Source organism: Phoenix dactylifera, chromosome 6 (genome assembly GCF_009389715.1).
Source record: "Phoenix dactylifera cultivar Barhee BC4 chromosome 6, palm_55x_up_171113_PBpolish2nd_filt_p, whole genome shotgun sequence".
NCBI classification, from domain to species: domain Eukaryota; kingdom Viridiplantae; phylum Streptophyta; class Magnoliopsida; order Arecales; family Arecaceae; genus Phoenix; species Phoenix dactylifera.
This window is the reverse complement of record NC_052397.1, coordinates 14,082,081-14,108,943: the sequence shown is the minus strand read 5'-3', so window position 1 is coordinate 14,108,943 and position 26,863 is coordinate 14,082,081. Positions and strand designations below refer to the sequence as shown.

The window sequence follows — 26,863 nt, the reverse complement described above, 5'->3', positions numbered from 1 at the left end:
TTCTCCCGAGCCTGCTCATATGCCATCGGACTCTCCTGAGTCAGAGCATGATGATATGCCCGCTAGGGGCGAAGACGATGAGTCCGTTGGACCATGTCCAGGAGGTCCAGAGGATGAGTCCGTCCTGATCAGTTTCAGGACGCATATAGCAGCTTCCATCTGGAGGCAACAGGTATTGTTTATTTGTTATAGCATTATATTTTGTTTATTGATGTTTTATAAAATAGTAGTAATTATACATTTATATTACAGGAACGAGCTCCACTAAAGTGCATGAACCATACTGCCAAGGTTGGTGAATGGAAGTGGTGGTCTTCAAACCAACCAAATACCAGGTTCAGAGCACTATTGAGGCAGTCGGGCCTCGTAGAGTTAGTACAGTGCTCTTATCGATTCATCGATAAGATTCTGATTTCGGGCTTCGTAGAGAGATGGCAGCCCGAGACGAACACCTTCCATATACCATTTGGCGAGATCACTATCACGTTGGATGATGTATCCGCCATTTTAGGGATTCCTGTCGCAGGTTCCTCAGTATCAGTTTCTCCTGAGAGGATGAGTGATCGGGATGCTGAGGAGCTACTTGTGGAGTTGTTGGGGGTGTCAGCTGGAGACGCGCGTCAGGAGGTACTGTCATCGCGCGGTCAGTCTGTGAGGATGGAGTGGCTGAGGACTCAGTTTCACTCTGTATCTGATAGAGACAGGCAGCAGAGGATAGAGTGTGCAGCACGAGCCTATTTGTTATTTTTGTTAGGCTGCACACTCTTTGCTGATAAGAGTGGGACCAGGGTGCCTATAGCGTATTTGTGTTTACTGCGGGATCTGGATAGGGTGAGCACATATGCCTGGGGTACAGCTGCCTTAGCATATTTGTATCGGCAGTTGGGGATTGCGTCGAGGTCATCAGTGAGACAGATCAGTGGTTATATGACGCTTCTGCAGGCATGGATTTATGAGCATATTCCAGCACTCAGTCCTCACCCGTCGCTCGAGTATACTGATGCCAGTCCCCGCGTGCACCGCTGGATGCCCGGTACTCCATCCCGTACCACGATGGACCATTTAGTGGTTCTACGTGAGTCATTGGACCTTTTGAGCATCGATGAGGTACGTATCATATTACCATTTGCTTGTGTTTGTCAGTACTTTTAATATGCGATATAGTATAAAACTGAAATGGACCTTTTGTTTTACAGGTTATTTGGGATCCCCATCATCGGCTTCGGGGAGATCGCCCATATATACCCGTCGCATTTTTTAGTGGCTCCATCAAGTGCCTTGATATCGTAGAACCCTATCATCCAGAAAGGGTTCTTAGACAGTTTGGTCGTATTCAGACCATCCCTCGAGCGCCACTAGCCCCTACGCGAGCCAACAGAGGTTCCACAGCAGGCTCGTACCGGATACATTACTCCTATATGGATCAGCTTTGGGAGCGGTGGGAGGACCACGTGCTGAGCCAGGCTAGCAGGAGCCACCCAGTTACCCGGCCATCCAGACAGCGTACCGGGATACATGGAGTGGTATCTCCGTATCACACCGTTAAGTTCTTGTACATCAGAAAGGTCTATTAGTTCCCCTGTTTGATTTGTTTGCTCCCACCAGCTCTTAAGTATGTTTCTGTTTACATCTGAAATCTCAACGGAAACAACAGTCGTCATATGTATTCCCAGCTGATGATGGAGTTTCACAGTACATGACTCTAAGAGCCCAAAAAAATTTACAACTTTCAAAAATTGTACATATATAAATAATCAATCTAACTCTACTGTCTCGCTAATTATAACATTAGGTGAGATGCTCTCTTTGAACTGTTGAATCCGTGCTTCATATGAATTTTCCCATCCAGTAGCACAAGGAAAATGATATTTTCGCCAGTTGGTCGCTACTGGCGGAACGGGATGTCCCGGCAACAAGAACACCTTCAAAATTAGAAATAAGAAAATATTAATAGCTACAAAATTATAAATAAGCAAAATTAAATAAGCAAAATTAAATATTCGCAAGTGTTGTGAACGTAGTACCTCAACAAAATGATTTCCATTTACGAATCCGATAGCGATATCTTTGCGGGATAGAAGAGGTACTGGCACAGAACGGAGAGGTAGGAAGGTCAGACATTGTTGCAACGAGAGATGGTATAGGACAACATTATAGCAGGATGCTATAAGATGACCCATGTCCGGCATAGTCATCCATCTGTCATATGGTGGACAATCATCATAATATGATAATGCATGAGTGATCTCAGCAATCGTCCCTTCCACACCATATAATGTGCGATAGTGGTCCGAATGACATTGCAACTCTTGCAATAAATCCTTCCTAACACGCACCCAGTCATCTTCTCCAAATCCCAGTAAGTCAGCTATTGCCCTAAATCCGCAATTCCCATCAGCTTTTACATCCTTGATATGCTGGATGTATGGTCTCAAGGCAGAAGGAATAGCATCAATATAGATAATGGGCGTATGTGACTGGGCTCTAGTACGAAAAACCTGCAAATAATATCAAATGATAGAAAATATGTAACAATGGCAGAACATGTCCCGTATCGGCACATCTCGGCACGGCACATCCCGTATCGGCACATCTCGGCACGGCACATCCCGTATCGGCACATCTCGGCACGGCACGTCCCTACATGTCCCGTATCGGCACATCTCGGCACGGCACGTCCCGACATGTCCCGTATCGGCACATGACATACCGGCACGGCACGGACCGTCCCGTAGACGTTGTGATACCTATTGTAAGGAAATAAATATTTGGTACTTACCTTTTGCTTGGGCCGCCTCTTTTGAATCTGAGTAGATGGATTGCGGATGGTAACTTTCTCAACACCAGGTGAATAACTATCCTGTCCAGATAGAACCAACTCAAACGCAGACGGGTCACGTCGAGTAGACGTATCAACCTTCATTGAAGCGCGCCCACGTGAACCGGTCTTCCGTTTTGCAGGCTCTAAAAGAGGTGTACTATCTGGACTTGCAATCTCTCGTAACTTCTTGATCATCTGCAATTGAGAAGCCCCATCTAACTTCTTGAATCGTAGCGCAATCAAATCTAACTCTGCATCACAACTCAACTGAATTGGCTGCACGGGGGGGGGGGGTAGGCAGAATATCAAGTTTCCTCCAATGAGGATCTATGCAGTCGAGAGGAATGGGCCGACCTTCCACCCTGTACCGCGCAATCTGGTGAGCACATGGTATACCATGTGTGCGTCGAATAGCGCACCCACAATTTGAATCATCAAACCCAACTGAATTGGCTCGTTTCGATTGGGCGAGGACATGATTTAACGCACTTATAGATATGAAACCTCGCAACTCTTTGAATTCAGCTGGCTTGAAGTTGTGCTGCACTACCAATAAACTCTTCTCCAATGAGGCTTTAACGGAGCTGTGCTGCAACTCAATCAATCCATGTATTCTAGTCCAAGATGACTCGAAACTTCCTTGGCTTGATCCAAGCTGCTTTTTGAGCTTTGCATGTGCACTCTCGACCCTAGTAAACAAATGAAAGTTAGATATAAGAACTGAGGCAAATTAAAATTAAGTGAGTCTTTATTTGTGATACCTATTTGTCGTCACATTTCCGTAGTGCCTGCATGTATCCGTCCACGCCGCAACAAATCTTTCCTTGTATTTGCTCAGCCAAGTATCTGACACATACTGTAGTGCATCTGGATAGGTACCGAACTCTCTCTGCAGTGCACTCCCAGCGATCATTATACTCGTCTTCCGTGGAGGACAGCACTAGTACATTCCAACTCATAATAAATTTATCCCATTTCTCCTTCAATTCGAAAAAATTTTTTGCACTTGGCCAAAACATTCCTACTAATATGCCATCTACATAATAAATGTCTAGCAGTAGGAAATACTCTATGAATTGCATTCATCAAAGCCAAGTCTCTATCTGTAACAATCAACTCAGGCAAAACATCATCAGCTATGACACTGCGCAATCTCTCTAATGCCCAAGTATAGCTTTCTTCCCCCTCAGAATTTAAGTATACAAAAGCAACTGAAAATGTCATGTCAGTAGATGTCACCCCCACAATCTCTAAGAGCGGAAGACGAAACCTATTCGTCTTGTACGTGCAATCCATTATCAACACACGGGGAAATGCACGGAACAAATCAATGCTGCCAGGGTGTGCCCAAAATAAGTCATGCACAACATCCGTATTAGTACAATTCCTATGCCACTCAATATATTTAGCCTCTGATAATTTACCTAATAGATGTTGCATTTCAGACCTCCCGGCTTTCTCTGCAACCTTAAACCGTTGACGTACATTGTAGATAGTCTTGATAGTCGTAACATTGAGGGCATCTCTTTCCTTCAATGTGGATAATATGTCCTTTGGACGAACCAAACTCTTCGACATATCTACTAACAATTCCGTCTCCTGCTCAGATAATCTCCCTGCATATGAGTGCCCCTCCAGATTCTCTGCAGCGGGATGATTGTGCACTCCACATACGACCAGTAATATCCAATCATCCGCAGTATCCAATTTCTTTCCTCTTAATGCAAAAGGGCATCCACACTTCTTTGTCCCACATGCAGTCTTTATTCGCTTTTCTTTTTGGTTCGGTACGTCCCACCCCTCTCACAACCTAACGTAATTCTGGGTTTCTTAGAAATGGTACCTGCATCAGATGATTTGATTACAACAACAAAACCATTTCGTCTCCCAGCTTCACGACACCAATTACACAAGTCCTCTCTACTCTTGAAGATCTATACATTAAACAATTTATGTAAGTACACAGTTGTAAAAATAGCTCGCTAAACTAATACAAAATTGCACAATACATTATAATACCTCGTAAGTTGTAAATTCGCTTGTGTAATCCAGTACAAATTCTGATCCAATTATACTCGATTCGGTTGTAGCATAGCCCTACATATAAAATAATTTATCACCAAGAATTAATGAATCAGAGGATCTGTTCGGCACAAAATTCAGCACGGCACGCGATTTGGCACCAGAAGCCTTCTGTTCGGGCTGCACAGTGCCGAACAGAAGGCTTCTATTCGGCACCGTGCAGCCGAACAGAACCCTTCTGTTCGGGTTGAGGGTTGCCGAACAGAAGGCTTCTGTTCGGCACTGTTCAGCCGAACAGAAGCCTTTTGTTCGGCGATCCAGTGCCGAACGGAGCACGAACCGTGAAAAAAAAAATTTCGAAACAAGGTGGAACACGTACCTTTGCGGCCGATTCTTCGTTCCAAATCACTAGTTGCTTGTCCATGCTTCGAATGGGGCTTAAATCTCCTTCAAAGATCGCCTAAACGATGTAAATGAATCGAGGGGTTTAAGGGGGGTTTGAGGGGGGGTTTTTTTTTCTTTTCAAAACGAAACGGAGGAGGAGGAAGGGGGGTGTATGAGAAAATCTCAAGGGCAATATGGTAATTACACTAAAGGTTAGTTTGGGTATTTTTTTTTGGTTTTTGGGGGGTGTCCTGAGCAATTGGGGGGGTGTATATAGAACTACCCCAAAGCCAACCGCGTCCCCTCGGCCGCATGCAACGCATCGCCACCGTCGATTCGTCCATCAAAGACGAGGCGATGCCATGAGAACGATCAGCCGAACAGACGGAGGACTGGAATCAATCCCGTCTACTTTTTTGGAAGTGAGGGAGCTTTAATTACTTCCACCCTTCTGACCATCAACGTTCTACTCTAACCACGGTTAAGAGAGAGGAGAGCTCTAGGTTGGAACCCTGCTGTGTTCCAACCATCTAAGCTGTTTTCTTTGGCTGTCTCCGGCGATCATAGGATGGAGTCGAGGAGGAATGAGGAGGAGGAGGAAGAAGATGAGGAGGAAGATTTGGAGCAACTAAAAGGGAAGAGTTTTTTGGAGCTACTGGGAGCAGGGGATGGTGCTCTTCCTAAGATAAAGAAGGATGAGGTAGTCAAACCAAAGGAGGGCTTCGTCCTCTGCCTACCTTATTCTCTCTCATCCATTGGCGCCGCCGCCGCCGCCGCCGCCACTAACTCCTCCTCCTGCTCCTCCTCCACTTGTTCTACAAGTACCCCGAATGCTTTGCTTTGGTCGAGCTGAAGAGGACCCCCTTCTAAATGAGCTTGCTTATATAACCTGTGGTTCCTCATTATCCACTCTCTCTTCTCCTTCCACTACCAAATGCACCAAGTCTAAGGGGTCAAGGGTATGCTTCTCTCTCTCTCTCTCTCTAGTTTTATTTTTGGTGGGAGGATTATTGGTTAATGGCTGTTTATAAAACTGTGAAGAAAGAAAAGACAGCTAGTGGAGGAGGAGGAAGGAGAGGAACCGCCACCTCGAGCAAGAAGACCAAGACAGCATGTAGGAGTCCTCCGAGCAGGATCAACGTAAGCTCTTCTTAGGGGTCTTACAATTTCTATATTTATCTAATAATACATGTCGTTATTTTTATTGTAAATTTTATATAGAACGTTAATATTGTGTGTTAATTAATTACATGTTGGCTTGTGATGGAGAGGAATGATCAGGTTAAGAAGGAGAAGCTAGGAGAGCGTATCAGCGCACTACAGCAGCTGGTCTCTCCCTTTGGCAAGGTCTCTCTCTCTTAGCCTCTTTCGCTATCTGTGTGTGCGTATGAGAATATTAGAATCTCACTCATTAGCAGTGCATGTGTCCTTCTGGAACTGTTTGGCTTTGGACTGGAGGCAGTCAGATACGGCCTCTGTTCTTGACGAAGCCGTGGGATATATCAGGTTCCTTCACGACCAAGTTCAGGTGAATTCTCTCTCTCTCTCTCTCTCTCTCTCTCTCTCTCTCTCTCTCTCTCTCTCTGTCTCTGTCCTCTGAGAGAAAGAGCCCAGCCAATTTTCCAATGGTTTCTTAGAATTACCATGGCAGGCTAATCATACCTGTTTTAATTAGGTGTTGAGCTCCCCGTACCTTCAACGCCTGACAACGTCCAAACGCCAGCTTGTAATGACAATATCTCTCTCTCTCTCTCCCCTTCTTTTTTTTTTTGTTTAAGATTAGATTTTGTGCTGCCATTAATCATGTTTAAGAGTTAATAATAAATTTGTAGGAGAATGGTGGGGATGAAGAGGAGTCGAGAGACGACGAACTTAGAAGCCGAGGGCTGTGTCTGGTCCCCGTGTCATGCACGGAGGACGTGGCCGGCAGCAACGGCGCCGATATCTGGTCGCATCCCATGGGGAACAACAAAACCTCCTCCTCCTCCCAGCTCCAAGCACTAGGTCTCCTTTATTAACCCTCTCTCTCTCTCTCTCTCTCTCTCTCTCTCTCTCGCTTCTCTCGCGCGTTGCTCCTCCTCCTCCTCGGGCATTGTTCTGTCTCTGCTTTTTGTTTTGTTTGTTTTGGCTCCATAGCCTCTTGCTTGGGCTGCTGCTTCCTTGTGTCCTTGTTTTGGTCAGATTGAAAGTTCCCAGAGGCAAGAGCTATCCAGGAATAGGAAAAGTGTAGGCCTAGAAATATGTACATTTTGGTGAACTCGGAGACATTATTTACAGACTTCCATGTGTTCATGATAATGTACACACCACTAGCTTTCAGCAGGTGATCGAGACTAAGAGTGCTTAATGGAAGGTTTTAATATCGTCAATTTGTAATATTTAGGAGATTAGCATTGAGCTAGCAATCTTCCGCTCTCATGGATTTTGTAACATGCAACAAACATGCCTCAGTCTTAAGTATTTTATAGAAGGTTGCTGTTATGCAACCTTTCATGAAATGGATAGCTATCGCTCCATCTGATACAGATTCATTTTCCTTTTTTTTGTTTTTGGTTAATGTAATTTTTACTCGTCTTGCTCGAATAAAAAAAAAAAAACGAGTGTATATAAGAGGTGACAGCCGAAGTAGGGAATGTCCCTGGAGGGTGCTTGCATAGAATTACAATCGGGATCTAGATGGAACCAGCGCTTTGTTTTTAAGTAGTTATTATTATAACACAAACGGGGAAAACTTGGATTAGCTTAAACAAAAACCAGTATTTGGCTTGAGCCTCCTACTTGCTTGGCAATAAAAGAGGCTGGTATGTTTTAGCTCGCCGGTCTTCCTTCAAGTATTCCGGCAGGAATAGCTAATTTAACTCTATCCAAGTTTTATTCACCGGATGTGTGGGATTCGTCATTAAAGACCATGATGCTAGACTGATAGCGACCGAAAGTCGACGGATATTTGACATGTCTGTAGTCAGTGCCGAGCTCAGAACTGTATGCAAGAGGATCATCTATGCAAGACGTGTGCTGGATGTGGACTGCATCCTTCTCGAAAAAGACTCGACCATGGTGATCGAGTGGATTTGGGGTCGGAAATGCAGCGCTGGCTTTATACCGCTACTCCACGACATCCGCATACTCTTGGATGAGTGTGGTCTTTACCGAGCCACACATGTCTATATGGAGGTAAATAGTACTGCTGACTGGGTAGCCTTCTTTGTAGCTCACCATTATAGAGGCTTTACCTGAGAAGACTATGTGTCAATGCCTTATCCTTTGTAATATCTTCTCTTTTTGATTTTGCTTACTTCACCCACATCCATCATGCGAGCTGCCGTTGTAAAAAATAAAATAAAATAAAATAAATAAATTGGAGAGAGAGAGAGAGAGAGAGAGAGAGAGAGTATGTCTCCTTGCATTCTTGGTTTGTGTACATTTCCGAGCCTAGTCAAATGGACTCGACTGACTTAAAAGCTCACTACTAAATCCTTTCCTTCCAAGCGAAGCACCCTAGATCTCCCAAGACTTCTCAAAACGTTTGATCCTCTCCGCAATGGAATTAAGATGCGTCATATCTCTTGCATAAACCTGATTTCTCCGATGCCAAAACCAAACCAACAGCCAATTCCATCCAACGCACCGGACCAGGGCGTGCCAATTCCCAGAATGTTTCTAACTGTTACTGGGTTTCTCAAGGATAAAAGAGGGTCCACGTACGCCTTGGTTCCTCGGTGCCTATCAGTCACTTCACAAGAGCTATGAGGCAGGGTTGCAGAGGCGATAGCAGCCTCACTTTCGAAGAAAACAAGATAGTCAAAGTTATCCCGGACACACTAGGCGACACATCAAACCATGACGACGACCTGAAACAGTGTGACCCAACTTCGATCACCACTCGTGAAGGAATACAAAGCTTTCAGACCTTGTAAGGATGTGGGACATCTCCTATGGGCTGTCCAAAAATGATGCGGTCTCCCTAAAAGGTCATCATAAATCTGGAGAGTTCTGTGGTCTTCTGAACTAAGAAAGTAATCCCTATGAACCTAATAAGATGGATCTGGAGAGAAGTTATTCTGAACTGGGGTGTGAACCTTTGGATAGGAGAATGTCTTGAACTTATCAAACAAAAACAGTAGCAACGTCCCCTTCAAATGTATAAGGCTCCGGACTACCTGACATATTTTTTAAGCTGATGCCTTGGTTGCAGCAACCGGCTGAACTGGATAACTTCTCCCACATACTTCAAGCCAAAACATGCACCAAAAGATATTCTGGACAATGATCAAATGCATAATTCCAGGTCTGGTGTTTCCATTGCAGTTTCAGCGTTTCAACCTCATTTAAACAAGTAATACTTTCAAATTAAAAAAGTAATACTTTCAAAATCCAAGAATGCTGAACCTTGCAGACTCTGCTACTCCAGTTATATCATGTCAAAGATGTTAAGAAGTCTATAGCTAGACATTCCCGACTAATATCCATGTTTATGCGGACTCAGCTATGACAAGAATCAACAGATCAACCTCGCAACTTGAGAAGCACCCTAACTAATGGAAACAGCTCAAAAAGACCACAGCTTTCTAGGAAAGCAGCACAACAATCTGAGATAATTATCAGTATTGTATCTACTACACTCCAATACAAGTCCTTTAAGGAAAATAGCTGTATCTAGATATGACCCCTGAAAGTTCTCAAACTTTACTCTATATAACATTGTACGACCTCGTGATGCTTGTAATAGCGTGTTGAGTGAATTATACTGAAGCTTGCTTCCATGATTGCAAAGTTCTTTTTTTTTTTGGATTTCAATCAAATACACGAGCATTTAATTAGAACGGATGCCATCATCTATTACAAGATGGAAATTCTAGTTATAGCAGATTTATGAGCACGGGTTCAATCAGAACTTGAAATAGGATAAACAGAGTCAGCTTTATCAGTCATGTTACAATATTCATTCCAATCCAGCCATATCCAATTCATGAACTCACTCTTCAGGTAGCTATGTCAAGACCCTCGCTGCAAAACATATTTTCGCGCTTTGACTTTTTTTAATTAAGGCGAAGCGCGGGAGAAATACGATTTTTTTTTTTTGGGGGGGGGGGGGGGGGGGGGGGGGTGATTCGAACCCCTCGGATAAAATAAGAACAGCCCCTACATTCAAAGCCCCCGATTCGAATAACTGCTGGTCTATGTTGATAACATTATGAAACCAGGAGATGATATCTTGGGAATTTCATCTCTTAAGTCACACCTTCAGAAACAGTTCAGAATGAAAGATCTTGGTGACTTGAGGTACTTTATCGTATTGAGGTTTTAGAAACCTCTCGTGGGTACATACATCATGAGCCAACAGAAGCCCTTGAGTTGATTTGCTCGATTTACCGCCACATACTACTTTGCAGCATCTCCATCTTTCGGTACATCCGGGAAGTCTTTCCTATTCAGTATTGTGCTCAGGTACCCATTTTAGAGTACTTCGTGCCTTGGGGTAAGGTTTCATACCCCTTCGAGACCCATTCACAAAATATATTGGATTAGATAGAGCCGATGAAGAAAAGAAAAGCAGGTCAGTTTCATCGGGTTATTTTCCAGTCTAGTCTAGAGCAACAGTCTCTACAATAAATATAAATAGACCCAAAGTAGGAATAATTCTTTGGTCCTAAGGATAGAGAACAACTACTGTTATGTGCAAGAAGAACTTGAGAACCAAGTCTACCCATTTCATGGACTGCTAGGGTCAGATGTCACTTATTGTATTATGCACAAGTCGAGAATTCAGTTGACGATCCCAAGATAAAGAATAAAAAGAGTTACAGAAGGACACAAGAAATTGAGAAAATTAATAAAAGAAGATGTACATTTAGCTATTAAGGATAAAAAGGAATTAGGTTTTGTAAATTCAGATATAATTTTGATGGAGACTCGACTATGGGAAGTTTCTGCATTTTGCAGAGTTAATTGAGAACTCTAGCTTGTACAGTTTATTTTTCCACCGTCATACTTCTTCAATAAATCTTGCTTTGAGCTAAGGATTCACTCCCTTTAATTTGTACATTCGAATATTTATCATCTTTTCTCCAAATGTAAATTTCTTTTGTGATTGAAGAAGTTCCACTGGAAATCAAATTACAGCCAGATGTAATCATCTTGCAAATACAACCATAATTACCAACATGCACAGGAAGCCATCACCTCCTTGCTTTCCTTTACCCAGCTTAAACACCTTTTGAGTCAGACTAGTCTTGTCTTTTCGCTGCTTGCTCAAAACTTCAATCCCTGAACAGTTTCACTTATCAGACTACACATGGATTATCTTGGATGAATATAGATTTCCTTTTTCAATCAAATATCTGAATTAAACATCAAGCTTCCGTCATCCTCATTTGTGCACATAAAGTCTCCATGGAACCTGATGTTCATCTGTAAAATGATCTGCAAGGAAGATTTCCTTTATGTCGCATATGATGCAATGACTTCACAACCCTTAAGTAGCACATTTCCACTTGATACATTATGCTCATATCCCAGCTAAAAAAATAATCATCTCACTTAAGCCTTAAGTTACACAGTCAAGGCACTAAAACATCAAATCAATACTCCAACAATAATTGCATTCGATATACTTCTCGAAACTAAATGCATAATTCCTATTCAGACTTCAAATCCACACTATTAAAACATCAATGTACATTCTTAAATGATAAACTATTGATCTGATAGTTATCTAAACATAAATTGGTGATGTAGTAGCAAGCTTGAGTACACTATTAAAGCTAGCAATGTTTCGACTTTACCATCAAACTACTCCCATAGCCCAATGCCCTTCATTTGAAAAACTAATAGCCAAAACAATTTCTAAACATCCTTGCTTCGACGTCATAATACAATATAAAAATTAAAACTATTCTTTGTAAGTATGGCATTCCATAATGCGTGCTTTACCGAACATGGTCCTAAGTTATTATGCAAAGTCGGAATATCAGGTCGCTAAAAAAACAAGGGTTCAACTTGGTCAAATAGGCCCCACATATACATCTTTTATTTTAATGTTTGGAGCAAGTTAACAAACCATCTCGATAGGCTCATCTACTACATAGGTGAATGAGGTGCATCCTCTCCGCCATCAACAATATTTATTTCATTCAAGAAGAGATAAAATCCGAAAGAACCATTTAGACCTTTGAACAAGAAACCAAAAATTGCAAGATTCTCACAATCATATACTCCATCAAGATACATATTACATACCATTTCCCCCAATGTTCCTCATCAAAAGTTAGAATGGTATTTCAATTATTAATTCCCCAGAAACATAAGGATGTATCACCAAAACATGATATAAAGCAAAACATCAACCATCAAAAAATTCATTTTAAACCTCCAACATGCAACCTTCTTGGCTTCATTTTCCTCAGACTCATATCCAAGGTCTGATGACAGATCATTGATCGCTCTTTTACTCCATAAAAAACTAAATCTCCACTAACCCTCACTGTAGTATGAGTTAAAATCCTGATGCAATTACGTGCAAATTTCCTAAAACCTTGATTCTTCAAAATTTTCTTTTTCAATGTTACATTAACCTATATTGCACATCTCTTTTATGGACAAAAATAAAATCTTTCAGATATGTTTAACCATGAAATCCCTCTGGATCTAGGGCATCAAGGTCTTCGCTTAGAAGTTGGTAGGAGCATGCCGATAAAACTGTTCAAAAATCACAATGCCCTCGTGATATGACGCGGAGTAGGAATGTGGATCGTATCATCAAATGACTCCCTAACCCCTACAAATAATGTCCATAATCACAACCCTGTTATTGTTCAATGCCAAACAGATTGTGACAGAAGTACTATTAAACAAACTCTAAACTTTTTTCACCAAATCAAGTTATCATTTGAGGAGGTAAGCCTGACACAACAATGATAGGTACACTAAAACAGAAGCTTCAGCATACCAGAAAACATAAAAATCCGACCAATTCTCCTTCTCGATGAACATAAATATTGACTTAGTCATATGTTCACATGGAACCCCTTCAATTCAGTTTCACAATAGAGAGAAACGGGGGCCAGTTCAATTTACTACAAATAATTAAAAAAATATTCTCCTAGCCTGGAAACACTTTTAAGAAGTGACCTGCGTTCTGTTCACCAACTTCTTACATGACTTCACAACAGCTCACACTGTACCTCTCCTATGGAAATAGTTCCAACAGTAAACAACTCCACACCGCATATCTGATGAACGCAGAATAGCATCGCTGCAACAAGTCCAGACTACATTACCCATAGGATAATATGCATCTGTGCTGCAGAAAGCTATATCACAAAATGTGCATTTCGAGAAACTAAATCCTCCGAAGTATTTTGAGATTTCTACTGTAATCAGAGAGGTAAAGATCCATATAATAAAAATCTCGTGCATTCCAAGAAACCAATCCTCCAAAGTAATGTTGAGATTTCTACTGGAATCAGAGAGTTAAGTATAATACAAAGCAATTACTCCAGTATTCCAGAGTGCTGAAAATATAATATACCAGGTACCATATCCCACAGATCATCATACACCAACAACGACAACAAACTATCTGATTCAATCTTTAAAACCTAGAGATATATGGAAAGACCGATCCCTCTGCAAGAACACCTAGCAGATAACCAAATCCATTTCATCCAGATCAAGATTCCAGTAAGCAGAACAAGGGCGATACCATCACATTATTTTAAATCGAAGTGCAGTCAAGCAGGCGAAGAGTCGGATCTTTCCTCACCGGGCGCGGTCGAGGGAGCAATATCCACGGCGGCGCCGCCATCGGAGGAAGGAGGAGAGACCTCCGGGGCGGACCCGGAGGCCGACGACGCCTTCCCCTTGACGGTCTCGAGCATCCGCTTGCTGATCTCCTTGGAGTAGATCTGGAGAATTTCGATCCCGTCGTCCACGGACGCGGCGCTGCCGCCGCGGCGGAGGCGGTAGCGAAGCCCTCCTCCTCGATGCGGCGAGCAGCGTCGGAGGCGTCGGAGGCGGACAGGACGCCGTAGCGCTTAGAGAGGACAGATTCGGTGGGAGAGGGTCTGGACGAGGCGCTGGATCACCGCCTCCCGGGTCCGCTGCGAGGGGGCCAGATGTTGAGGGAGATGGAGGGGAAGACACCCCCCGCCGCCGCCTTGGCCTCGCCGGAGCTCTCCTCCGCCGCCTTGGAAGGGCTCTCCGCCAACTTGGGCCTTCGCTCTTCGCCTCTTCCGCCATGGCCGCGAACCTTCTTCTCTGATGGTCCGATTTAAAACCCTCTCCGTATTTCTTGGCTTTTATTTAACTTCTAACCGAAGCAACGTGTCGCAACTTTAGGCCCGCAAACAGCTTTATTTAGTTCTGGGCCCCACGATTGCGTTTGGTTTCAGTCATGGGTTTGTATTGGTGGGTGTCGGAATATTGCAAGGTTGTTTCTCCGGGTTGCATCCCCTATTCCACCGCCAAGCGGGAAATTATAGCATGCGATCAATTAGGAAGGAATAAACAATTATACACTTAATTAGCGGGAGTAATTGCGTGTTAATTGAAATTTTATAAATTAAAGGGGAGTTTCACAATCACCGGCATCCGCAGACCCACTATTACACCCCACGTCTGGTGCCACCGTGTCACTCTCTCCAAGGCACAGCTCTTCGTTCAAAAGTGTGCATGATTTGACTATAAGGAGAGAGGGGAACAAAAGTACATGATAATTCTGTACATCCTCGTTTTTGCTGTGAGATGGATCAAAAGATGTGAGATGAATGAAGGATCTAATTAAAAAGTCCAAGCATTGGATAGGTTAGGGATTGATTAATTTTCTAGATTAAAGAATCTAATTGTTGGTGTTCATTCTTTTCCTTTTTCTTTTTATGTAATCCGAGCACTCATTGCTCACAATGTATGAAGGCAAGAATTGTTGGCGGAACATGCTAAAATGATTTTTTATCCAGCTTAATAATTTCCAATTACTAAGCTGGATCACCAAATATTGGATTGGATTGTTCCCTCGATCCAACTAGGAATCCTATTAGATCGATCGATTCTGAGTTGGATCACCAAGTTCTAAACAGAATTCAAACAGGCTGCACGAATATACAAGTACCTTTTCTTTTAGAGTTTAATATAGTACAATCCAAAATTCTTGAATGCTACATATAGTAATTTTCTTATTCACCACTAAGAGAACACTTGCAAGAATAATTGAAAATATTCTTAAGGGCCGCATCTTATGATTATGATAGATCTTGTTATATATGTCATGGGATCCATACTTCAAAGAAGAACTGAATCACAATAGAAAACTTATGGAGACCAAAACTTAGTAAGAAAATCATAGGCTTTCATGCTTGTTGGTCACTGGACCAAGCCCTATAGGTGATATTATATTCTGCACCGTATGCACTATGGTTGTGCACCATTCCAATCGTTATGGTGATCGGCCCGTAGAAGAGGCATGCTCATAAACACAGTGCACGCTGTACTGGTGCACTCACTGTAGGATATAATTTTTCCTGTAATATGACTTGTATTTCGTCTGTCTTACACATGCATGATTAGAAGTTGATTTATGGACTATTTTTCTTCAACACCATGGTGAGTTTTGGATGGTTCATATGTAGCATGCACAAAATTGGGCATGAAGTGAATAAGAACATGTCGGTTGGTCGATCATACCAGCACTAATCACCGAATCTATCAGATGTAGACATTTAGCATCCAATAATTTTTTTAGGTCTTACGTGCTCATGTGCATCAGTAGACCACCATATCTTATGGATGAGAGTTCGGATATTAGGGTGCTTGCCAATGCTGTCATAGATAAGAACTACTCCTCTGCTGCATTTAAAATTAATACATAATCTTCGAGTTAATTAAAAGGACCGTCCTGATAAATGTCAAGTTTAAATCCGTGAACTCTAATGTGAAAATAATTTTAACTTCCATTTTAAAATTTGATCCATTCAATAATTAATAGAGGATATGCCATCCAGAAGAGAAACAACACTAGGAAACAAGGTGCAAAATATATTTGCTTATAATTAATATACATGCTATAAGCCACACAAACCAAATCCAAATTACTGACCAAATCGGTTAACTTGGTGAACACATAGGCATACTAATGCAACCCTTTTACTAAATCATAGGCTACTGCACTATGATGAAGCTATTCTTTGAGCAACAAGACCTTATAATAGACTATTCCAGTTCTTCAAGAAAGTTTATAAACATATGCTTCCCTTCTAGGAGGCTACTACATCTAAACTCATATGCAATTTTGATGCCATACAATCTTGTACATATTGGGCTCTATATTTGATTAACTTTATGACATTCTAAAATATGAGATACTCCGCTCGTAATACAATTGGAAGAATAAAGTAAAAACTATATGCCATCAAATATAAGATGTTTGGCTCATCATTATACTCAAATTACACTTAAATAATACAAGAAATTTAAAATTTCTTACGATCCAGTATAATAAACTAAAAATTGGAACTTTAGGCAAGCCAAGACTGGAAATATGGACTAGATGGGAAAATTACATCTTTTGTGCTTCTAGTTAGAGGACCATGCCCTATGGGAATATATAGTTTGCTTCCATACCTATCAAGAAAGAACGAAAAAACACTAATAGGAATCATACTGATTCATAGTCTGAATTCCCGATGACGCTCCAAATCTAGGCTTACTTAAGATAAGCTCATTAATTTATTGCCCAATCCTATACATATAGGAATTTAATCCAAATCCAAGTCATTGACTTGTGAGGTCACTGTAGCCTGACCAGGTTGGAGGGCTAACAAATTATCCCATTCAATTTGGCAGCTTCTTTAGGAGGACTGACTTCTTTACTCTCCTTCTGTTTATTAGAAATAAAAATGAAAGCAAAAGACAGAACAAGGAAAAACGAGGTAAAAAAATGGAAGGAAAGGAAAAGGAATAGATGGGCACAACCCAACGTCAGCAAGGAGAAAGGAAATTTGTAGTTGCCTTTCAAGAACAAAATCAAAGGAAGGAGCGCATCATAGCCATCATCAGTGCAAGTTTCCCTGCCGTGCGCGGTTGGACCATTGAGTGTTGTGCAACATTTATGGCCGTCATTAGTAATAGATGACCATCAAACAAGATGGCCTTATCTTGTTTAATAATGGCCGATTTCTGATGATGACTATTAAGTGCTCCACAGCATTTTATAGTGCAAAAAGTGCACTATAAAAATTCTGAACTACGGACTTACATGAGTGGTGGAAGAAGAGTACTCGGCAGATGGAGGGTAAATGAATTTAGCATATGCGTTTCATCCCTGGTTGGTCTTCTCTTATGAAATGTGGCCTGAAGATGCTTACCGACAGAAGCATTTAGCAGAGAGGAGTGTTAGAATACTCCAAACTGTGATAGATGCGCTAATATGGAGGAATCCATAGTCATGCCTTAATGCTGCCCACGGGCAGCTCAGATATGAAGGAGGATTTGATTCCTCAAGAAGAACTCAATGATGGTGATCGATTAGATTTTGGAGAAGAGGAGGAGGGGGGATGGAAACCTCCTGCTCCGCGATCTTCGTCGATGGTGGAGGACTGCGGCACCTTCTGGGCATGCACATGAACCAGAAGAAGAACAAAGTTGCCGACTGGATCACCGCCTATGCTGCCAAGCATTCAGGAGAGGCTCTTTGGACAAACTAGGAGGCCATTCTTCTAGGGTTGTGTCATCTTTTGTTCTTGATTCTGCTAGTTGCACCTACGTTAGGGTTACATGACAGCCGTGTACCCAAAAAGAAGAAGAAGAAAGAAGAATGTGCTAGCCTACATAGAAATAATAGCATAATAAATTAGCCTGCACAGAAATAATAGCACAAGCAAGGGCCAACACACAGCAAACAGACGTAGAAAAATCGCAACACCACCTGATCATTTGAAAGTTCAAATGAAATAACCGCACGAAGCCAAACCCAAGAGCTCAAGGACATAACTTGATTGCCATCAACGACCCTCTGATGACAGTACTTAGCTATCAATGCTTAACTAAAGCAATCTCTCAGTAGCAGCATGACATAGAAACTATTGCCACATTATGCGCATCATATTATGCTGATGCAACCAATAACTGCCTCCAGTTCTACAAGCCCCAACACCAAGTGTTTATCTCAGTGCAGTATCATTAGTAGCCAGCGGTCATGATTGCTGCATGCATGCATGATGATGCCCGTGCATGCATGCTGTGTAGGCAATAGGTTAGCCTGCCTAAACTTCTGCCTATTTAACTTAGCTATTCCCTCTCCCATGAACATGCCCTGGCTGCACTCTTGTGCACGGTTTTTCTTTAGTGCAACCTTTTTCTTTCTTGGTTAAATTTAGTGCGACTCTTTAATGTCTAAAAGTGTTACTCTGCCCACTCCCAGCTCATTGGCTGGCCGACGCAACCATGTCCATGAGAATATGAGACAGGAGGCTCCCAACCCAAGGCCATATGCCACGTACCCAGTACAGGGCCCCTGTTTCAGGGAAGAACGGAGCCTAAAGCAAGAGAGAACGGCAGCAAATAATACGGAGAACCCCTTTTCCCCTCCTGGGAACCTGCGTCCCTTGTTTGCAGGCCACCTCCCTACCCCTTCTCCGTCTGCACCACCTCGCACCCATCGCACCAATCAATTCCCAGCTCCACCCACCAACCAGCTTAACCCCGCGCGCCTACGGCCAGATGGTAGTAATTCTTTCATCCTTCCAGAGCCTTTACGAGATGGAGTTTGGAAGCCGAAGCTTCTCCTCTCCCTTCTTCTCGTCTCTTCTTCTTGTTGGTTTCGGCTTCTGGAGAGAAGGGGGCGAGAAGGCGGCGGCCGGGGGACGCGAGGAGGGGCTCGAACGGGTGTTTGATCCGGGTCCAAGGCGGCAGCCTCCGTTCTCTGTTGGGCTCTGCTCCGGAATAGCGAGAGGACAGTTCCTCACACCTCCGACCCCCTCCACAATCGCTAACTTCTCTTGTTTCTTCTTGTCCGGCGACTATTATAAACTAAGTTGTATATGTGACATCTTGTAACATAAATCTTAGAACTATTTAGTGCTACGTTGGGTTACTGAGGTATATGCTGTATTTCTAAATCTTTCTGGTGCCGCTTATAAGATCTCTGAATGTCACAGCAAATTTTTGGGAGTTCTATAGCCTCTGACTCATACACTAGATCAGGTATTGCTAGAGATAGAGAGAGAGAGAATGAAAATTGAATAATACGTCTTCCTTTGCATAGCTTCACATTTCTTCCTCTATCTCCACATGCAATGGGCACATGCCAAGTTACCCATGCGCCTAAATCGACGCATCATGTATCTGATCATTGAAATTTATATAATTGTATTGCTTGCATCTCCTCCATCCTGCGCAAGTAAATACTGTAGTTTCTATGATTTGCAGGAAATATTTTGAAATGTTACCGTCTCCCGGTCTATGACTGAAAGGATTGTAACCAAACCATTAGTTGAAGTAGGCTGCAGCAATCAACACTAGGAACGAAGCTCCATGTAGCTACAAATAAGTCTTCTTCCTTCCTGGAAAAGATATATATATCTTTGCCTGTATGATTCGAAGCCCACTATGGATGAGTGTAGTGTAAGACTCATGTCACAGGTATACATTTTCTCTATGGAATGTTATGTATGGACATGGGCATACATCATTCACTTGGGTGTGAAGCAGTACTAGGATAGGTGGGTGACCTTCTGAAATACGAACCAATACTAAGATGAATGACCTTCTGAAAATATGAACCAATACTAAGATGAATGACCCTCCGAAAAGTACTGGATGAGTTTTTTTTTCAATTATTATTCAAAGTAGACAAAATGCTTATTAGCAGAGTGGCTGGCCACTAGGATCTTCCTTGGGTTGTTAATTGCCCTGGTCCTCCTGGATAGGTAGTATTAATACTAGAAGTTGCAGCATTGCTTTTAAAATTGAGTCGTTATAGGCTGCACCATGGATAACAAGCTAGCCACTCTTTCTCAGTCCTCGTTTTATCGCAAACCAGGGGCAGGGGTGGTGGCGCTTTGCAGCAGGAAGTGCAGCATGAAAAAAAAGGCGTATATAGCACCTATTCCTTTTTTTCTTTCCATCCCTTCCCTTTTCGAGTACTTTGAACAGCAAAAGACGTTGCATTCTTCTTCTTCTCACTCTAAAGAGACTCCTTTCACTGGAATTAGCGCCAGTGTCTTCTGTGAATGCTCTGTTTTCCTCTCACCAGTAGTAGCAAAAGAAGAGAACAATGAGCGGAACCAGAGCACGTAGCAAAGAGAAAAAGAGAGGCAGGGAATAACTCGGGATGCTGAGCTAGGAACCAGAGCCCGACCTGCTAAAAGAAAGTAAAAGAGAAGATCAGAAGTATGTACTCTGGATCAGCGTTCGCAAGACTACCCAATGGATTCTTTGCAGTACTCCCAAGAATGGCCTGGTCCGAGGCTCCTGGTAATAGATTTCACCAGGAATCTATCAACTCTATCACATTGGCAGGGCAGTAGGCTAGGAGATACCGGCCTACGAGTAGGTTGACTTGGGGAGCGTCCAATTCTGTAGATTCAAGAGCTTTGGAAGGATTGGATGAAATTATATAGGCGTATGGTGCTAATCCAAAGCCGCTTTAAAGCTTACAAATTCATCAAGTTCAAATGTTCTACTAATTTAACATGATCAATTATAGAGATCAGTAGTGTAATTTCAAGTACATCGGACTCCCCATAACACATAAATAGGTATTTTTAGACATCAAACCCACGAATGTGGTCTATGATCTATCATAGTGTTGTCTTCTGCTTCAAACTATTGGTTAGTGTATAGTGTGCTGCCATAAGAAATGTGACACCTAATTAAGCATATGGAAGGAGGCTACCTAGATGGTTCTGACTTCTGAGAGGCAGCGCAGGTAGTAGATTTATTGCCATAATAGTAGTTTCTGTACGTGCATCCTAAAAGTATCATTATCTAATTCCATGCAATGCTTTACAAGAAAGGTTTGAGGATGAGTGACTTCAGATGACTGTAAAGGTTGAAATCTATAGTCCACTGTCCCAGCAAATTTGCACCATCAAACTCCAGCAGAACATTACATATACGTCAAGACTGAGAGCTAAGAAATGTAAAATTACATAGCAATGTACTTTTAGAATCCAACTAACAATATCATTTCATCGTGTGATTGATAATGAGTTCAGGTTTCTTTTCTTTTCTTTTTTTTCCTCAAGTACAAGAGTGTGAAATTAAAAAAAAACTATATGCATGTCCTTGTTTAAGTTTCTTATGAGCCAAATTTGGTGAACGCTTGCCTTCTTTTTTTTTTTTTTTTTTTCTATACATATATGATATACATAATCTAACAAAGTCAAAAAATAAAAGATTCGAAAGCTTAAGCAACTCCCCCTTTTCAACTCACAAATACTTTACATTAGATATCATCTAATCTATGGCTCCATTGGCTGAATACATACTTGGGGCATGAAAGGCCACATCAGGTCCGAATATTCCAAACAAAAGGTGGCCCACAGTGGAAACAAAAAGAAAAGAGAGTATCATGACAAATATGTATGATGTCTTATAATACTATGAGCTCACGTCCGGGTACTTTCACCTCCGGCAACCAGAGGCAACTCCACCTCCTCCCCCACTCGACATATCTAGTCTCATAGTAACTCGTCTCACCTCATGGGAAAATAGCTCACCCACACCCTCCCCCAATCCTCCACCTCACACCCTCCCCTCCATCTCCCTCCCACTCTCCAACTCACCCCCTCCGCCAGCTCGTCGCGGCCACCACACACCGCCGGCCTTACTAAACGCTCTCCCGCCCCGCTGTACCTCCTCCGCATCCCCCTCTCGGATCCCTCCTCCTCCGCCGCCGCCCGCCGGCCTCCACGCCGCCACCTCCGCCCCTGTCGACAAGTCGCACAGCACCCATCGAACACCCCGGCTCCCCCTCCACCTCCTGCTCCCACCGCCAGCTCCGCCCCGAGACCTCACCGAAGCCCGCGCCTTGGCGTTAATTCCCGGCGCTTCGACCCACCGCCACGAGCCGCCTACAACGGTCCGGACGTCTCCACTCCCGCCCGGGTTCCCGCTCGACCGGCCAGGCTGGGACCGGTCGCGTAGGCCGAACCGGCCTCCGGTCCGACCCAAAGCCGGACCCTCGACGGAAAGTGCCTCTCGTCCTCCACGTCAGCGCTTTCATCCTCTTCGTCCTTCCTCCGAACCGGAGCCTCACCACGTGGAGCCTTATATTATCGACACGTACTCCAATCTTGATAAAACGTGGGTCCCGCATGCAGACCGTGTATTCTAGCTGGACCACAGCTTCCAGTTGCTGGTGGGCCAACGCATATCGGAGGACCGACCCCTTCGGCTCGAGATGGGTGCTAGAAGAACCGGTGCCAACCCGGGCCATGGCGGGGACGGGGCGAAGCCCTTGAGGACCCAGAGACCGTGGGCTTCCGCCGCATAGGAGGGCAGCAGGCGGCGGGGAGGCGGTGGCCGGCGGCGGGCTGGAGCTCGCGGAGGAGGACCACTTGGCGAGCATATAGCCGAGTGAGCGCATGAAGCGCTCCTCGGCGTCTGGCCCGGCGGCGAGGAGGAACTTGCGGAGGGCCCGGCGGCAGTCGAGCGCGCGCTCGAGGACCGGGCCGAGGGCCCGGAAGAAGAGGAAGCCGCATCGGCCGGGGCGTCGCAGGCGCAGAGCCAGAATAGCCGGAGGAGGAGCGCAAGGGCGAAGAAGACCGCCGCCTCGCTTCGGCGCCGTCGAGGGCGTCGGAGATGCGCTCCATGTCTAGCTTTATAGCGGAGTTGTCGAAGTGGAGGGAGGAGGTGGGGGGAGAGGGACATGACTCGTGGAGGAGTTGGAGGAGGAAGAGGAGGCGGGAGGAGGAGGAGAGGAGAGGGGAAGGGATCGGAGACCCAGAGGGTGTGGACGGGGTTGGAGGGGTGGGGAAAGCCATGGAGGGTGATGGAGAAGGTGGCAAGGGCCTCAGTTGGAGCCGGCGGTGCGGTCGGCGGAGAGGAGGATGGAGCGGTCGGCGGAGGCTGCGAGGAGTAGGGAGGGAGGGGTGGAGGGCCAGTCGGAAGGGCTGGGAGAAGAGTGAGCCACGACCACACGTCGTCCATCTTTTGGGCTTGCGGAGGAGAAGGCTTCGTTTGGAGTTTGGGAGTCCGGGTGATATAAAGGTGGTGAACCCCGGCCACAGGAGAGGATGAGTGGATATAAGTTTGGCGTCGTCGTTGGTTTCTGTCTTCTTGATTTAGAAGATAGATGCCACGTACCCAAAAAAGAGGAATTTACGAGCAATTCTACGGTAACTCAGAAACACACGCAAAAAAGTCACCCAGGTGCCTTGCACCAATCACTTCGCTTCATTTCATGGAACACTGCTTGAACCATTCAAGGGGAACAATGAGAATGAACCGCGCCAGATGAGTAACTTTTTAGTTACCATGTTGAGTAACATAAACAGTCAAGCATTTTCCAGTATTAAGTATAAACCAAGGGCTGGGGACTGAGGAGAGGTCTCGTGACTTCGGCTACGTGGCTCGTGCCGCCTACGCGGTGGGTTTGTGGCTGCAGGTTGGGACACTTGAGCCGGGTGGAGGAGCCGGGGCATTCGGTTCACACCATGCCACGTCAAGCTACGTACCTGTTGCTGGAAATTGGACCCGGGGGCAATCTTCGGTCGAGGAGAGGGAGCGGGAGGTGGTTACTCACGGCGGGGCGGTGGTTCGTCGACGGGCGGCGTCCTCCGTCTGGGGCGATCGGCGAGAAGGAGCGGCTGATTCCCGCGGCTGGGCGACGATCCGACAGTGGGCGGCGTCCTCCGTCTGGGTGCCTGCACACGAGCCGGTGGCCGGGTCTCCCGGCGCCGGCCCTCCGACGCTCAAGTCAGGGAGGGGGCAAATCGTGTAGAGTAGAGGTAAACGGTGCGTCCCCCTCGGGAGGAAGAAGCCTCCCTTTTTATAGGGAGGGTGGCAGGGTTACCTGTGATGTGACTGGGCGAATTAATGGGTTACCGTCACGATTGGACGTGGGCGTGTGAAGTAATGAGTTGCCGTGGATGGCCCGTTCCCATCATGGGAGGAGATGGCGCGTAGCCAGAGCTTGCTTGTGGCGCGCAGTGCAGTACATTCTTGGGAATGGTGAGGCGTTGACAGTCGTAGCAGGGTATGGTTCCTGATTGATATGTCGTGGCGTGGCTGGCAAGCAAAGCATGGTGCGGTGAGGCTGCTGCAGGGCATGGCCGCAGCATACAGATGACGAGGTCGGCCTTCTGAGGTCAGCTCGACCTTCTGTGCTCGGCCTTCTGAGCTCGGCAGCCTTCTGAGCTCGGCCTCGGCAGCCTTCTGAGCTCGGCAGCCTTCTGAGCTAGGCAGCCTCTGTGCTCGGCAGCCTTCTGAGCTCGGCTCGGCCTATGAGCTCGGCCTTCTGTGCTCGGCAGCCTTCGGAGCTCGGCCTCGGCAGCCTTCTGAGCTCGGCCTCGTCAGCCTTCTGAGCTCGGCAGCCTGCTGTGCTCGGCAGCCTTCCGAGCTCGGCTCGCTGTCGGATTTGGGTGCTTTAATTGTATTTGTGGGGTGGTCCATTTTTCCCCCCAACACTACCCCCCGACTTCCGAGTTCGAGCTGCTTTTTGGCTCGGGCGAAGGAAGTAGTCCGGTCGTCGATCATCCTGTAATATAGCCAAATATGTATAAAGATGTACGTGCCAAGTAGGGTGTACCTCTCATGCAGTTGGAGTTAAGTGCTCCAGGTTGACTCAGCGGCCTTCTTTGGCTTGTCGTAGGAGGCGTCGAATGGCGTTGAAAGGCGTCGAATGGCGTCGAAATGTCGTCGAATGGCGTCGAAGTGTCGTCGAATGGCGTCGAAGTGTCGTCGAATGTGTCGAATGTCGTCGAATGTCGTCGAATGGCGTCGAATGTCGTCGAATGGCGTCGAATGTCGTCGAATGTCGTCGAATGTCGTCGAATGGCGTCGAATGGCGTCGAATGTCGTCGAATGGCGTCGAATAGCGTCGAATGGCGTCGAATGGCGTCGAATCGGCGTCCCGAGCTTAGCTAGAGCATCATTGGAGACGCATACAGGAGACGGACCTCGTCCGTTGGCGATCGTGCGCCCTATTCGGGGCGACGTTGGTCGTTTTTTGGATTCTCCGACTTGGCACTAGCTTTCTTTGGCTCGATTTTCTGGGGGAGGTGTTCTGCATTCGGGCTTCGGAGCTTGGCAGCCTTCTGAGCTCGGCGGCCTTTGGTGCTCGGCCTTCTGAGCTCGGCGGCCTTCGGAGCTCGGCTTTCTGAGCTCGGCGGCCTTCAGAGCTCGGCCTTCTGAGCTCGGCGGCCTTTGGTGCTCGGCCTTCTGAGCTCGGCGGCCTTCGGAGCTCGGCCTTCTGAGCTCGGCGGCCTTCGGAGCTCGGCCTTCTGAGCTCGGCATTCTTCTGAGCTCGGCAGCCTTCTGGACCATGAAAGGATTTAGCTTCATAGTACTTTCTTGGGGTAGAATCTCCTATGAATCTAGCCAGAGGAGCGCTCATCCTTTGGAAGGCATACAAAATAAGGCATCAGCCGAGCTTTCATTATGTACTAAAATCCCTTTTTTTAAAGCCTTGCAATGATGAGGGAAATAGCTACAGCGTCGTCATAAAGAGGGCTCAACACCCTTTTGGTCTTCATCAGAAAAGGAGATGTGACTTTCACAGTGCACGGATGCTTTGAGGAAGCTCTTTTTCCGAGCTCGGAGCTTCTGGTGCCTCTAGTTGCCCGCCCTCTGATGGTATTGATGATGCCCGTGAGAGGTCAGTTGTCATTCTGCTCCTTATGCGGCACTGGATTTTGTTCCTCGGGCTCTCTCCTGTAGGCATGATCACGGACAAAATAACTCAACCGACCTCGGTGGACAAGTGCCTCGATCTCATCACAAAGCTCGTAGCAATCCTCCGTATCATGGCCGCGATCTCGGTGGAAGCGGCAGTACTTTTCGAGTGCTTCCGCGACTCTGTCGGACGCATTCTCAATGGAGGTCGGAGGTAGCCCCGACCCTCGATCTCCATGAGGATTTCTTCTCGGGTGGATGTGAGAGGAGTGTACGTCTGAAATTTTTGGAGGGGAGACCCCGGGCGAGCTAGGCTCTTGGGCCAAGGAGGCTCTTTCTCATGCCAGGGGAATCTGCTACTTGGTTGGGAGTGCTCCTGGTGCTTCTTCTGCATCTTGGCAGGTCGTTCGGCTTCCTCCCGCCGAAAGGCCATGGCTTCCTCAGCCTTGGCGTACTTGCGAGCTCGGGTCAACATTTCGGTGAGGTCCGCAGGGAAGTTCTTCTCGATAGAGAAGAGGAACCTGTAAGACCGGGCTCCAGTCTTTAGTGCCGACATGGCGATTGACTGGTCCAGCTCCCGGACTTCCCATGTTGCGGCAGTAAACCGATCCAAGTACTCCTTGAAGGACTCTCCCTCCTCTTGTTTGATGTCAAGGAGGGAGTCCGACGTCCGCCGCTGGGGCTGGCTAGCGGCAAAATTACTGGCAAACTGCCTGCCGAGCTGCTCAAAGGAGGAGACAGTACTCGGCTTCAACCCGGTGAACCAAAGCCGGGCCGGTCCTCGGAGCGTTGCTGGAAAGGCTT

General features: G+C 45.4%; 3 protein-coding genes across 3 annotated transcripts; 1 reads left to right on the top strand and 2 right to left on the bottom strand.

Annotated features, from left to right (window-relative positions):
• Positions 1-6,439: 6,439 nt before the first annotated feature.
• Positions 6,440-7,272, top strand: LOC103705327 (transcription factor bHLH113-like). Its single transcript, XM_039127791.1, has 4 exons — positions 6,440-6,574; positions 6,690-6,755; positions 6,903-6,953; positions 7,060-7,272. Exons 1-4 carry the CDS (start codon positions 6,491-6,493, stop codon positions 7,243-7,245), a joined length of 387 nt encoding a protein of 128 aa, XP_038983719.1. The 5' UTR covers positions 6,440-6,490; the 3' UTR covers positions 7,246-7,272.
• Positions 7,273-13,658: 6,386 nt separating this feature from the next.
• Positions 13,659-14,498, bottom strand: LOC103705245 (MFP1 attachment factor 1-like; the record flags this gene model as incomplete). Its single annotated transcript, XM_008788893.3, is given in 4 exon segments — positions 13,659-14,180; positions 14,183-14,282; positions 14,284-14,333; positions 14,336-14,498. Coding segments are annotated over 4 exon segments (534 nt in total), but the record flags the coding sequence as incomplete, so codon positions are not given.
• Positions 14,499-21,644: 7,146 nt separating this feature from the next.
• On the bottom strand, positions 21,645-23,839 carry LOC103705328. The gene is given in 9 exon segments (XM_017842312.3): positions 21,645-22,184; positions 22,186-22,228; positions 22,231-22,350; positions 22,353-22,457; positions 22,460-22,666; positions 22,669-22,720; positions 22,723-22,778; positions 22,781-22,924; positions 22,927-23,839. Coding segments are annotated over 9 exon segments (1,392 nt in total). The 5' UTR covers positions 23,375-23,839; the 3' UTR covers positions 21,645-21,967.
• Positions 23,840-26,863: the final 3,024 nt, after the last annotated feature.